The following is a 13,266-nucleotide window of genomic DNA, read 5'->3' as shown; positions in this document are numbered from 1 at the left end:
AAACCGGTCCGGTAAACCGCTACCGGAGGGCGGCGGTTTGACCGGACCGGTCGGTTCGGTTAACCCTAGTTGTGACAGGTAAACAACGGTGAAGCGGTCATCGGTGGCAGTGTGTGCTGGCATTAGCTGAGTGCCACCTTCTGCCATGAAGAGGAGGCGCCGCCACCCGCCAGCTAGAGCCCCGACTGGCAGGCGCGGCGACGCCAAGGCCGCGCGCTACGCGCCTCCGTTGGCCTGTCTTGCGATGCGATGCGGCGTCGTAGCCGGCAGCACCTGCTTGTGCTTCCTTCCCACCAGGTCCCATTCTCTCTCTTTTACCTCTGTTTACCTCCCCTCCAGCCATGCGCTCGGGGTGCTTGTGGAAAAGCCTGACTGGACGGGTTGCTTTTTCATCGAGATAGCGAGCTTGCCTTTCTAAGTGCCTGTGGTTTGTTTTGGTCTGCATTGTTCCACATCTTATTCGTGTGACATGGACACCGTTTTTCTGATCGTTAGATCATAGAAATTTAGAAAACCGACTGATTGATTGAGCTGTGTGCACCGATGTAATCAATCAAGCACTATTGCCACGCAATGATACAAGTCAGTCAACGTGCACATGCATCCTGCTGAAATATCTTCCCCGTCACTGTTACCCACTTGCCTCAGTCCATCTTGATTTGATGGTTGAGGCTGATGACCAGAAATATCAGTGTGTGTTTTTCGCTCCTAGTGATAAGTTTCTTCTTTCTTTGTTTCCATCAGCTGTTGCTTCTTCTCCCTGTAGCTGAGGAAGTGTAAGGAAGGCCTGCGAGCAAGGAAACATGGCTGAGTCGCTGCTTCTCCCCATGGTGCGTGGTGTGGTCGGCAAGGCGACTGACACGCTCGTGCAGAGCGTCACCCGCATGTGGGGCGTCGACGAGGACCGCCACAGGCTGGAGCGCCACCTGGAGTACGTGCAGTCCATGCTGGTAGACGCCGAGGCGAAGAGCGAGACCAACCACGCTGTCTGGACGTGGATGAAGGAGCTCAAGGCTGCCGCCTACCAGGCCGACGACGTCCTCGATGACTTCCAATACGAGGCGCTGCGTCGCGAGGCCGAGAGTGGCCGGTCCATGGCAAGCAAGGTACTGAGCAACTTCATCTCAAAGAACCAGCTTGTGTTTCGTTATAAGGCGAGCAGGGACCTCAAAAAGGTGCTTGACAAGATCAGCAAGCTGGTGGTGGAGATGAACACGTTTGGGCTGGTGGTGCTCAAGAAGGTGCCAACGCAAACTCTTTATCGGCAGACACACTCAGTGCTGCAAGAATCCAAGGATATATTTGGCAGAGATGACGACAAGGAGGTTGTGGTGAATCTGTTGCTGGACCAACAAGATCAGCAGGATGTGCAAGTGTTGCCCGTCATTGGAATGGGGGGTGCGGGCAAGACCACGCTAGCCAAGATGGTGTACAACAACCACAGAATTCAGAAGCATTTCGAGCTGAAGATGTGGCACTGTGTGTCGGAAAATTTTGAAGATATTCCTCTTGTGAGATCTATAATTGAGTTAGCTACAAATAGCAGATGTGATCTGCCTGACACCATTGAGCTGCTGCAATTGAGACTGCAGGAAGCTATTGGACGTAAAAGGTTCCTACTCATTCTCGATGATGTGTGGAACGAAGACCAACACAAGTGGGAGGATGACCTGAAGCCACTACTCTGTTCTTCCATTGGTGGATCAGGAAGCATGATAGTTGTTACAAGTCGAAGCAGACAAGTTGCATCGATAATGGGAACCCTACCACCTCATGAGTTAGTGTGCTTGTGTGAACATGATTCATGGAAACTGTTCTCAAAAAAAGCATTTAGTAATGGAGTTCAAGAACAGGCAGAGTTAGTCACGATTGGCAGACGAATCGTTAACAAGTGCAAGGGACTGCCTCTTGCACTGAAGACAATGGGTGGCTTGATGAGTTCGAAGAAACAAGTCCAGGAATGGGAGGACATTGCAGATAGCAATATTAGTGATACCACTAGAGGCAAAGATGAAGTATTGCCCATACTCAAACTGAGCTACAAGCACTTGTCATCTGAAATGAAGCAGTGCTTTGCCTTCTGTGCAGTTTTCCCCAAGGACTATGAGATGGAGAAGGACATGTTGATCCAACTATGGATGGCAAACGGTTATATTCATGAAGAGGGAAATATGGATTTGTCAAAGAAAGGTGAACTTGTTTTCAACGTGTTGGTTCAGAGGTCCTTTCTTCAAGATGTGGAATGGTTTTTTATCGGTGGATACTATAGAGCAATATGTAAAATGCATGATTTAATGCATGACCTAGCAAAAGATGTCATAGATGAATGTGCATTTGCGGCAGACTTTGTTGATAAAAAAATCTTCATGAAAGAAGTACGCCACATGCTGGTATCAAGAAATTTATTGAAAGAAATCAATGGATCATTGAAACCCATATCATCTGTCCGCACTTTACTCACTCACTCAAGCACTTTACTCACTCACTCAGAGGGCAAGGATCTTATGAAAATGAAATCGATGTCATTAAGAGCTTTGCAATTGCAAGTTGGATGCCCTTCTGTCATCCATAACAAGCTGATAAATACAATACATTTACGTTATCTTGATATTTCCTACTCCAACATTATTAGATTGCCAGACTCAATATGTTTATTGTTTAACTTGCTATCGCTGAGGCTCGATAATTGCCACGAACTACAGTATTTACCTGAAAGTATGGCAGCTAGTTTGAGGAAGCTCATTCATATTTGTCTTTTTGGATGTCATAAGCTGGAATGCATGCCTCCAAAAATTGGCTTACTACACAATCTTCATACACTGACGAAATTTATTGTGGGCATTGGTGATGGCTTCGGAATCGAGGAACTCAAAGACCTGCGACATCTTGGCAATAGGTTGGAGCTATACAACTTGAGGAATGTAAAGAGTGGGTCAAAGGCCAATCTCCATGAGAAGCAGAATTTAAGTGAACTGTTGCTGTGTTGGGGCCGCCATGAATGTGAGACACCCACAAATATTGATGCTAGCAATGAGGAACAAGTGCTGCAATCTCTTGCACCACATCCACAAGGTGAGCTCAAACATTTGGAGGTACATGGGTATGGTGGCGTGGCAATTCCACAATGGATGAAAGACCCTCGGATATTCCTAGCCTTGAGAGAACTCATTATTTCCTGCTGCCCAAGATGCGTCGATATCCCAATAGTGTGGTCATTTCCATGTCTTGTGCGTTTATCTTTATCCAAAATGGACAACCTGACCACACTGTGTAGGAACTTTGATGTGGAAACTGTAGGACACAATACCCCTCTGCAAATTCTCCCAATGCTAAAGAGGATGGAGTTAATGTATTTGCCAGAGTTGAAGAGATGGGTAGAAAACAGTGCGGGAGAGATTAATAACTCAGTGATGTTTCCCCAGCTTGAAGAGCTAAAAATTTCAAATTGTGATAAACTTGCAAGTCTTCCAGAGATGCCAGTTCTAAGAGACCTAAATCTATGTTGTCGTACTCCAGACGGCCAGCCAATCCGGAGTCAAAGACCTCTGGACACCCTGCGATCTTTGCATCTTAAAGGTGACGACAGCTTCGCATCAGTATTTAACAAATCCAAATTGCAACTTGGATTTCTGGACTGCATGGTATCCGTGGAACAATTGTATATCGACTCATGCTTCAATATTGTCCGTTGGCCAGTGGAGGAGCTCCGATGTTTGCCTCGCCTTCGACATCTGTATGTTTGGCGATGCTCCAGACTGGAGGGCAAGGGCTCATCACTTGAAGAAGAGGACATCCTTCCGCTGCCCCAGCTGGAAACGTTGCAAATATCCTGTTGTGACAGCTTGCTCCAGATCCCCAAGTTGCCCGCATCCCTCGAGGGAATCGAGATTTTGTTCAACGGAAGTTTGGAGGCGCTGCCTTCAAACCTCGGAGGTTTATCCAAGCTGAAGAGACTCTTTGTGCAGAGATGCGGTGCGCTGAAAGCGCTGCCTGAGGGGATGGATGGCCTCACTTCTCTTGAGCAGTTGGACATTAATTGTTGTCCAGGGATAGAGAAGTTTCCACATGGTCTCCTCCAGCGTCTCCCAGCCCTCAAATCCCTATGCATATGGTACTGCCCTGACCTTCAGAGGCGTTGCAGAGAAGGTGGGGAGTACTTTAACTTGGTCGCTCCCATCCCCGAAAAACGCATTCCAGAACCCGCACCTGAAATGAAGAAGCCAGTGAAGTGGTTCCTTCCCCCGTGCGCCGGTGGTTCTAATCAAGGCAATTAACTAAGGTGCGTACGCTCCCGCTTCACCTCCCCCATGTATTTATTGTATTAATCCAGCTCGCATCATTGTTCCAGCATCTGATTTTCTTTTTTGACTGCTCGCATGAATTTTGTGTCAGTATGTCCGCCGCTGCCGTCGGTCCGCGCCGCGCGGGCACGTCTCCTCTCGTGCGCACGGCAGCTTGGCCGCGCCTGCATCTGCATACTCTCGCGACGCGAGCGCCTCCAACCGGCCGCGCGCCGATGCCGACCACCCACGACTGCTCTGCCCGGAGCCTGCGACGCCGATCGGAATGGGGAGGTGAACATTTCACCAAGTCACTACCCTCTTCGGCCTCTTCTCTGCGGGGGTATTTGTCCTTTGTATTTGCTTCCTGTCCAGTTTTGAACACTGCTGTGACGGTAGTTTAGATTGCAGGGGTGTTGTGTTGGTTTTTTTGTTGTCCAATCTTAAACACCGCTGCGCCGGTAGTTCAAACTGCGGGGGAGTGTTGGTGTATATTGAGCCCATATATAAAGTCTCATGTATAGGACTATATATACCCATCCTTTTAGGGTTTGAATAAATACATCAATTATTCTCCCTTGCATATACAACTTACAGTCGCTCAGGCTTAATAACTGCTATGGGCTACGGTATTTACCAGAAGGTATGGCAACTATGAGGAAGCTCAGCCATATATATCTTTTAGGATGTCATAATTTGGAACGGATACCTCCAAATCTTAGCCAGCTGCACAACCTACGGACATTTACAACATTTGTCGTGGACACAGAAGATGGCTTCGGAATCGAGGAGCTCAAAGAACTAAGGGTCTGTTGAGATGAAACGCAAAAACTTTGCGTTGGAATCTTGTTAATTTGAAGTACTAAATGAAGTCTATTTACAAAATTTTTTGCACAGATAGGTTGTAAATTGCGAGACGAATCTAATGATACTAATTAATCTATGATTAATCAATAATTAACGGATGGTTACTGTATCACCACTGTTGCAAAACATGAATTAAGTAGGCTCATTAGATTCGTCTCGCGATTTACAGCCCATCTATGCAAAAAAAATTTATAAATAGACTTCATTTAGTACTCCATGCATGTGTCGAAATATTCGATGTGATGGCTTTTTTGCATTTATAGGGTTTATGGGGTGGGAATTAAACAGAACCTAAGACATCTTGGCCAAAGGTTGGAATACAATTTGGAAAAAGTAAAGACTGGGTCAAAGGCCAATATCCATGGAAAACAGAACCTAAGGGAACTCTTGTTATATTGGAACCATAAAGAAAGTGTCATTCCTAGAAATGGTCAGGTTGGCAATGAGGAAGAAGTGCTGGAATCTCTTGTACCTCACAGTGAACTCAATATTTTGGAGGTACACGGGTATGTTGGTCTTGCAATTTCACAATGGATGCGAGACCCTCATATGTTCCAATGCCTAAGAGAGCTCCGGATTTCCAACTGCCCAAGGTGTACGGATCTACCAGTAGTATGGTTGTCATCCTCTCTTGAGCATTTGTCTTTATCCTGTATGGTCAGCCTGACCACATTCACTCGGCAGCCAGCTTCAGCTCCAGCCCAACAGTATTTTCCTCTCACACCACTCTAGCCACCAGCTCCAGCCAGCCAACAGTATTTTTCTCTCACACCACTCCAGTCACCAGCTCCAGCTCCAGCCCAGCGAACGGAGTGATTATGTAAGAGCATTGATGATGAAGCTGCAGGACAAAGTAGCACTCAAATTTTCCCAAGGTTAAAGAAGATGACCTTGGATAATTTGCCAAACTTGGAGAAATGGACTGAAGATAGTGCAGGAGAGACTAATAGCTTCTTGATGTTTCCCCAGCTCGAAGAGCTTAGAATCTATGATTGCTTTAAACTTGCAAGTCTCCCACAGAGCCCAGTTCTTACAAATCTAACGTGTATCAGTTACTCTTTAAAAGCTTTTGTTTCCATGAGCATGCCTTTACACTCGTGGCTCGTCAGCCTAAATGTTGGGTTACTGGCAAACATAGTGATACCCCTGGATGACCAGCAGAGCCAAGGCCGAAGATCTTTGGACACCCTACAAAGCTTGGAGATAAAAGGTGACAATGGCTTTGTATCAATATTCATTTTATCCAAATTGCATCTTGCGCCATGTGACTGCTTTGCCTTTGTGGAAGAATTGGTTATTTCATCATGCTATAATATTGTCCACTGGCCTGTGGAGGAATTACGATGTATGCCTCGCATCCGATCTCTGCGTATTTGGCATTGTACTAACCTAGAGGGGAAGGGCTCATCGTCTAAGGAAATCCTTCCACTGCCCCAGCTGGAAAGGTTATGGATAGCATCTTGTGGCAGGTTGCTGGAGATTCCAAAGTTGCCTGCATCACTTGAGGAAATGAAGATTTCCTATGCAATAAGTTTGGTGGCGCTTCCTTCAAACCTAGGAAACCTGCCCAAGCTGAGGAAGCTTGGGATGTGGGGCTGCAATGGGCTGAGAAAGCTACCTGACGGGATGGATGGTCTCACTTCTCTTGAGCGATTATCGATTAGTGAGTGTCTAGGCATAGACAAATTTCCACAGGGCCTACTTCAACATCTCTCAGCCCTCAAATACCTGTACATAGATGGCTGCCCTGACCTTCAAAGATGTTGTAGAAATGGTGGGGAGTATTTTGAATTGGTCTCCTCTGTTCCAGATAAATTCATTCCAGCAACAGAGCCCACAAAAAGAAAGTTTGTAATCCCCTTCTGCTGAGTCTCAACTGAGGTGCGTATACTCCTGCATTGCCTCTCTCCCATTATATTGTTCTATTGCCAATTTAGCAGACTTCAGCGTTGTTTTATTTATTCGTTTTTACATTTCAAGTATACACGGTAGAACTCAATGTGCGCCAATCTGAATGAATACTGTTTCCCTTCTATTTCATTTTGCAGTATGCCAGACTGAGATATAACTTGGATTTTATTGGAAGTAGTGCTCCACACATACGCCACTCCATTACTCCATGTTGATCTTGCTGCATATATTCTGCTCTGTTTTTGGATGGCAAACCTGTACCTTTTATTAGCAGCATGATCGGTAAGAGTAAACCTTTCCCAAGGGATGACTAGAATTGGTTCTTAGATGAACACTTCATTTCAGGCGAAGACGCGTCCAGCTACATGTGCCTCTGCTTCCTTCCATTGAGAATGCACCAACCCCTCCTCGACAAGCAAAACATTCATCTTGGAGCACTTGTTCCTTTTGGATTGCTGTTGTGATAAAACAAGGTTACTTTTGCTTCTTCATTCCCCAGTTTCCATCATCGTTGCCATTACAGCTGCGTGATGGTTCTAACTATCAAATTTGTTCTTGTGCAGCGGTGTAGGATGACTGCGCATTTGATGAGCGCTAGAATTAAGCAGCAGCAAAGAATGAAAGAAGGTGTTAACTCGGAGAACTAGATGATTGATCTAGAGAAACACATAACATTGTGATGGCTCCATGTTCCAAAACTAGGAAGTAGGAAATGCACTTGTGAATGGCGACGATGGCATGCCTGTAGATATCTTGAAGAGGAGACATAACTCATGTTTTTTTTTTGTCATTCAGTCTCTAACTGTGTCCGCAACATCTGCATGGCTACTTTGTACATAATTGTATTGTTCTTCATATGAATGATGCACGTGGTTATATTCATGCTGCTCTTCAGCAAGACTAATTGAGAAAGATGGTGTGAGTGTAGTCCTGGACATGTTCAATGCTTCCATCTTAGTACAAATTGGCAATGGTCAGCGTTCCTACTTCTGGACAGACCGTTGGATCCAAGGTCGCAGCATCAAAGACCTTGCACCCGCTTTGCTAGCTGCAGTCCGCCCAAGAGCCCAACGACAGCGAACTGTGGCTGAAGGCTTGTCGAACAGAGCTTGGGTCAGGGACATCACTGGCGCTCTCACTGCCCAGGTGATCGTCGAGTACTTGCAATCTGGAACCTAGTCGAGAACCAAGCGATCAACGATCTTGCCAAGGATAGGTTCATTTGGAAGTGGACTGCTGATCATTGTTTCACCACAGCCTCAGCTTATAGAGCTTTCTTCATTGGTCAGCATCCAATACCTGGAGCCAAGCTGCTCAGGAAAACAAAAGCGCCTGGTCGTTGCAAGTTTTTTGTTTGGCTTGTGCTACATGATCGTTGTTGGACAGCTGCAAGGTGGAAGCGTCATAACTTGCAGGACGATGACTCTTGCGGTGCATGTTTCCAGCTCTCTGAAACTATCTCGCACATTCTTGTTGGCTACGTTTATGCCCGGGAGGTTTGGTCCAATTTACTTCGCAGATGGATCATGGAACTGGCTTAGGTTGGCCGCTGGGTTGTCAACTCACTTTGGAGTTTACTGATTGGTGGTCGTGGTCAAGGAAGCAAGTGCATGGAGACAACATAAAAGCTTTCGACACTCTGCTCGTGTTAGTTGTCTGGATACTTTGGGAAGAAAGGAACAATCGCATCTTCCAAAATTCTAACATGCTAGCTTCTGATTTGGTACTGAGGATAATTGAGGAAGGCAAGCCTTGGGCTTACGCAGGTTTTATGCATCTTCAGAAGTTTTCCCCGGATGCTCTTAGCTTAAGGTCGCAAAATTTGTTGCATGTAATAGCTTAATTCTTGGACCATGACTTGGTTAAAGGAGCTCGCCATCGCGAGTTCCTTTGAACCTGCTGTATTCTTTTTTCCTCCTTCTAATGAAATATGTGCTTAGGCACGGTCGCGAAAAGATGGTGTGAGTGTGATAACATCCTATTAATTTGAAACAGGCTAGCCGGGCCAGAGCACTTATTCATGTTATTAGGGCAAGCTACTCGTAGTTGTTATCTTGCATTGTACTAATGTACTAGGCTTGTATATTTACGGGCGGGTATTAGACTAGTATATTTGCTAGTATATACAAATATACTAATATGCAAGCATGCGTCGCTCTCCTGACGGTTCAGGATTTCAGATCCAGTCTTTGCGTTCGCTCTCCTGACGCTTCAGGATTTCAGATCCAATCTTTGCCTTCGCTCTCCTGACGCTTCGACTGTGGACGGTTATTAGACATGTATAGGCTTGTATATTTGTGTGGTGCTTCGTCCGTCCGTCCGTCCTTTAATTTAATTTGTGTATGTACTACTAGAAATAATAAGCTATCAATAAGCGAATGAGAGGTCGGTGATGTGTAAACTCGTTCGCCAATATATGTATCTGTCGTGGTGGGCCCGGCCGGACTGTATGGTGCCTCAACTCTGTGATGTACTCAAACCATGCATGTCTATTTCCCGTCTATTTCCCCTTTTTTTAGAAACAATAAACCATGTCTATTTCAGTTGTGTGCGTATCTGATGAAGAATTAGTGTGCGTATCTTATGAAGAATTAGGCTCTCTTAGAGCAACTCCAGCCCAAGCCCTTATTCAGGTCCCTACTCTAAATTTTAGGAGTTTTGAGAGAAAATGAACTCCAGCACACCTCCTAAATGAACTCCTATTTTACATGAGCTCTCAAATTACCACCCAAAGTCCCTAGGAATAGGAGGGTCCTATCCACACTCCCATCCCTCCATTCCTGCTCTCGGCTTCACCTCGCGAGAGCAGTAGTAGTGGCCATGGCCGGCGCATCCCTAGCCCGCCGGCGCTCCCCGTCTTGGGCCACCTCCACCTCCTCAAGCCGCCGCTGCACCGCTGCCTCGCCGCGCTGGCCGCCCGCTACGGCGCCGGCGCCGGCCTCCTCCACCTCCGGTTCGGCGCCAAGCCGGTCGTCCTCGTCACCTCCCCGGCCATCGCCAACGAGTGCTTCACCGCCCACGACGTCGCGCTGGCAGGCCGCCCGGGGCTCGACTCGCGGCGACTGCTCACCGAGGACTGCCCCGCCATCGGCATGTGCAACTACGGCCCACTCTGGCGCTAGCTCCGCCGCCTCGCCACCGTGCACGCGCTCTACGCGCACCACCTGGGCGCCACCGCCGCCGCGCGCGACGCCGAGGCGCGCGCCATGGCCGCCACGCCGCCCGCCGCCCGCTCGCCGAGGCGGAGGGAAGGGATGAGCGGCACCGGCGAGGGAGGAGGGAGCTCCGAGGGGCGTGCCGGACCCGCCATGGCCGCCGGCCAAGGAGGAGGAGAGAGGAGGGGACGCCAGATCCGGTCGCGTCGGAGCTCGAGCAGGCGGGCCTCGCCCTCTCCCGGCACGGCGGAGCTCGTGGAGGCCCGCCATCGCCGCTTGGGGTCCGCGTCCGGCGCGGATCTACGGCCATGGTGTCCGCGCCGCATCCGCCTCGCGCGTGGCGGAGGGAGCAGGGCAGAGGCGGCGTGGCCCCACGGCGAGCGCGCCGGCCGGGGAGCTTGAGGCGGCGAGCAGCGGCGGCGAGCAGGGATGAAGGAGGAGGGCGAAGGCCGCTGGAGCAGGAAGGGGAGAGGGAGCGGAAGGGGGGCGGGGCGGAGTAGGAAGGGGGCCTCGTTTGCATACCCGGTTGGAGTTGAGGTTTATTCTGGGCCTTCATTTTTTGCAGGCCGACTCCTAAAATCGAATATAGGGGCTTTATTTTCTAAGTCCGGTTGGAGATGCTCTTACAACGAATTCCTGTTTGGACCAGATGCCCTGGAACTGAATTCTGGAGCATACCACAGGGTCCCTTTGGAAGGTTATGATAATATGACTCTTGGGAACAGAGATCACAAGAGGGCTATTGGAAGTTTGTCTTCAAATCTCTGTATCTAATAGAATGTGACAGAAGAATGATCCACCATACAGTTTGCAAAGAGATTCTCCCTTCTGAAGAGGCTGCATTGCGAGTAAGATTTATATCCACAAGTTTCTATATGTATCTATTAACTCCTAATTGTATCAAAATGTTTATATTGTGCTTTTAAAAAGGCGCATATTAGGAAAAAGAAAAAGACCTAGACAGGGACATAGAACTCTAGAATGACAAACATGAGAGACAAAAAGAGAAGGCATTGTGCCACTAGAGGACAAGGAGAAAGAAACACTATGCTTATTAAACCATTGAATCAGTCAATAATTTTCCATTTGGTTGCATTGAATCATCCGTGTTCAGCAATAATCAAATATATTTCTGTACCTATCTGCAGTTAATTCCCAGCAAGCCTTGGAATTGCCGGCAAATTTGGAATCTTTTGAGTAGTATTTATGTAACCTTTGTCACAGTCTCCAAACCTCTGATCATCTCATTTTTTGTTGCAAAGGTGCGTTCATTTCTTGATGATGGAACGCATGAGAAGAATTGCAGGAATTGGCAAGGCTAAGGTTCCTTCTGTGCCTTCTGCGGTTCAAAAAGACAAAGATGAAAGCATCGTTTTCTTCAAGGAGCTGTACAAGCGCGAGAAGGATAGGGATGTGAACCTCTTGGAACCAATGTACTCAGTCGAGTTTGAAGCTATTCAAGGTGAGCTATTTTTGGCTGTGGCAATCCTTTTTACTGGGCATTCTATCAGGAATTTTCATGAACACATCCATTATCATTGCAAATCTTGCGCAACTGTTTCCTCAAAAGTGGATCTACTCGCTCGGTGTTTCTATGCCTATGTTCTAGGTGATCATGCTCGCAAAGTTACCCCAGGAAAGAGAGACTTCCTCATACCAGTGGACGAGAAGCATGACTATGACTGGTAGGATAGGATTAAACTCGATCTATACCCTCAAACATATTCTTGCATAGGATGGAATTTTTTTTCTTTAAGAACAGTTCATTTCAGGTTAATGACACCTCCAGCTGCACCACTGTTTCCTTCCCTTGAGATAGAAGCCAAGTCCTCCCAAATGGTGTTCCAAAGGGAGCTGCCAATCCCTCCTCGTCAAGTTAAACCGTCAGCTTCAAGGGTACACTTTATGCTAATACTCCTAGACATCTAATTACTACTCCTTTCCCAAAGATTGTTAGAATATTCTCAATAGAAACCTGCTGAATATCTTTCTCTTGATCTTTTTATCTGTGATAGCTCTTAGCCAAGCCAGAGGCAACCAAAACATCGACACGGCCAGCAACATCTACATCTAACACTTCGTCAAGAAAAACATTCATCAAAACCTCTCCAGCCATCTCCAAAGAGAAGAAGCAACCTTACACTGAAGACCAAAGATCAAGCCACAAGGTTCCAGTGAATGGGCATCAGAAGGCCACTGATGCAGCTATTCCAGGTACTCGAATAGGTGGCACGCCGAAGAAACACTCGGAGACGTTCTACGCAACCCAAACCAGCAGCACAAGCATGGTCAAGGGAGTGACAGACCAAGAAATCCCCTTCAAGACACCGAAGAATCTGATCACAACAACCAGGTCAATATTCTGGCGCCATACTCCATCAACGAAGAATGCTCGGAGCAAAGATCCTGGGTCCGGTGTAGATGTCAAAAAGGAAAATGGCAAGGTGAGGGGGCCGTCACGTCCACCTGCACCAGTAAGGGGAATAAGGGGCATGACGGAGCTGCAGTTACATGACAGGCGGGATGAGCTGCCTCCAAGAGGGAAGAGTGTGACTGGGAGCGGCGGTGAGCCCGCTTCCGGCGATAGTGCCCGTTCAGAGAGGGTGGCACTGGTGAGGGGTACAGGAAGAGCAAATGGGAGGGCATGGATATGAGCTTGGAAGCTAGGCAACTGAGGAGCATATAGTTCTACTGCCATTTTCTGGAATCTAAAATTTATATGGTGCCCTTGTATTGCCAAAAGGCGGTGTTCGGCTGGGCGGCAGGCGGCTGCTCTCTGCTGCTTGGGCCTGGAAGCAGCGGCTGGGCGGCTGGTTCTGGCTGCACCAGATCCAGCCACAACCAGCCAGAAGTGCACCAGCCGAACACGCGAAAAGTGCCAAACTTTGCAAAAACAAATTAGAAAAGCGGCTTTTCCAAACTGTGCCAAATCCTTCAGTTGTTGCTGCAGTTTTATGCACGATTTATACGCATCCTTGTCATAGGCTATATCTTGCCAAAAGCTGCTTGATACTGGCAAACAATGCGGAATCGCTATGGTGGCGAACCAAAAA

At 47.6% G+C, this 13,266-nt stretch overlaps 3 protein-coding genes across 6 annotated transcripts; all 3 read left to right on the top strand.

Moving 5' to 3' along the window:
* The first annotated feature begins 101 nt into the window (after window positions 1–101).
* LOC120678849 (putative disease resistance protein RGA4) lies at window positions 102–4,819 on the top strand. 2 transcript variants are annotated; one of them, XM_039960254.1, is made up of 3 exons: window positions 102–297; window positions 745–4,279; window positions 4,393–4,819. In XM_039960254.1, the coding sequence occupies exon 2, from the start codon at window positions 804–806 to the stop codon at window positions 4,272–4,274; it is 3,471 nt and encodes a 1,156-aa protein (XP_039816188.1). In that variant the 5' UTR covers window positions 102–297; window positions 745–803; the 3' UTR covers window positions 4,275–4,279; window positions 4,393–4,819. The 2 variants fall into 2 exon arrangements, with proteins under 2 accessions (XP_039816188.1, XP_039816189.1); XM_039960255.1 differs by lacking the exon at window positions 102–297 and having other exon boundaries at window positions 318–4,279.
* Window positions 4,820–4,868: 49 nt separating this feature from the next.
* LOC120678850 (putative disease resistance RPP13-like protein 1) lies at window positions 4,869–7,940 on the top strand. Its single transcript, XM_039960256.1, has 5 exons — window positions 4,869–5,086; window positions 5,444–5,818; window positions 5,963–7,028; window positions 7,196–7,531; window positions 7,622–7,940. The coding sequence occupies exons 1-3, from the start codon at window positions 4,926–4,928 to the stop codon at window positions 7,014–7,016; spliced, it is 1,590 nt and encodes a 529-aa protein (XP_039816190.1). The 5' UTR covers window positions 4,869–4,925; the 3' UTR covers window positions 7,017–7,028; window positions 7,196–7,531; window positions 7,622–7,940.
* A 2,495-nt stretch (window positions 7,941–10,435) lies between these two features.
* On the top strand, window positions 10,436–13,181 carry LOC120678706. 3 transcript variants are annotated; one of them, XM_039960011.1, is made up of 6 exons: window positions 10,441–10,750; window positions 10,863–11,061; window positions 11,476–11,675; window positions 11,823–11,898; window positions 11,986–12,109; window positions 12,229–13,181. In XM_039960011.1, the coding sequence occupies exons 3-6, from the start codon at window positions 11,492–11,494 to the stop codon at window positions 12,865–12,867; spliced, it is 1,023 nt and encodes a 340-aa protein (XP_039815945.1). In that variant the 5' UTR covers window positions 10,441–10,750; window positions 10,863–11,061; window positions 11,476–11,491; the 3' UTR covers window positions 12,868–13,181. The 3 variants fall into 3 exon arrangements, with proteins under 3 accessions (XP_039815944.1, XP_039815945.1, XP_039815946.1); XM_039960010.1 differs by having other exon boundaries at window positions 10,436–10,750; window positions 11,476–11,898; XM_039960012.1 differs by lacking the exons at window positions 10,441–10,750; window positions 10,863–11,061 and having other exon boundaries at window positions 11,530–11,898; window positions 11,976–12,109.
* The last annotated feature ends 85 nt before the right edge of the window (window positions 13,182–13,266 follow it).

Source organism: Panicum virgatum, chromosome 6N (genome assembly GCF_016808335.1).
Source record: "Panicum virgatum strain AP13 chromosome 6N, P.virgatum_v5, whole genome shotgun sequence".
NCBI classification, from domain to species: domain Eukaryota; kingdom Viridiplantae; phylum Streptophyta; class Magnoliopsida; order Poales; family Poaceae; genus Panicum; species Panicum virgatum.
This window is presented reverse-complemented; position numbering and strand designations above follow the sequence as displayed.

Coding starts and splice junctions, on each gene's coding strand:
- LOC120678849 (XM_039960254.1), top strand. CDS start 804: ATGGCTGAGTCGCTGCTTCTCCCCATGGTGCGTGGTGTGGTCGGCAAG.
- LOC120678850 (XM_039960256.1), top strand. CDS start 4,926: ATGGCAACTATGAGGAAGCTCAGCCATATATATCTTTTAGGATGTCAT. Junction 5,087..5,443: donor GAGGAGCTCAAAGAACTAAG/GGTCTGTTGAGA, acceptor ACAGAACCTAAG/ACATCTTGGCCAAAGGTTGG. Junction 5,819..5,962: donor TGTATGGTCAGCCTGACCAC/ATTCACTCGGCA, acceptor GCGAACGGAGTG/ATTATGTAAGAGCATTGATG.
- LOC120678706 (XM_039960010.1), top strand. CDS start 11,492: ATGATGGAACGCATGAGAAGAATTGCAGGAATTGGCAAGGCTAAGGTT. Junction 11,899..11,985: donor GAGAAGCATGACTATGACTG/GTAGGATAGGAT, acceptor AGTTCATTTCAG/GTTAATGACACCTCCAGCTG. Junction 12,110..12,228: donor TTAAACCGTCAGCTTCAAGG/GTACACTTTATG, acceptor TATCTGTGATAG/CTCTTAGCCAAGCCAGAGGC.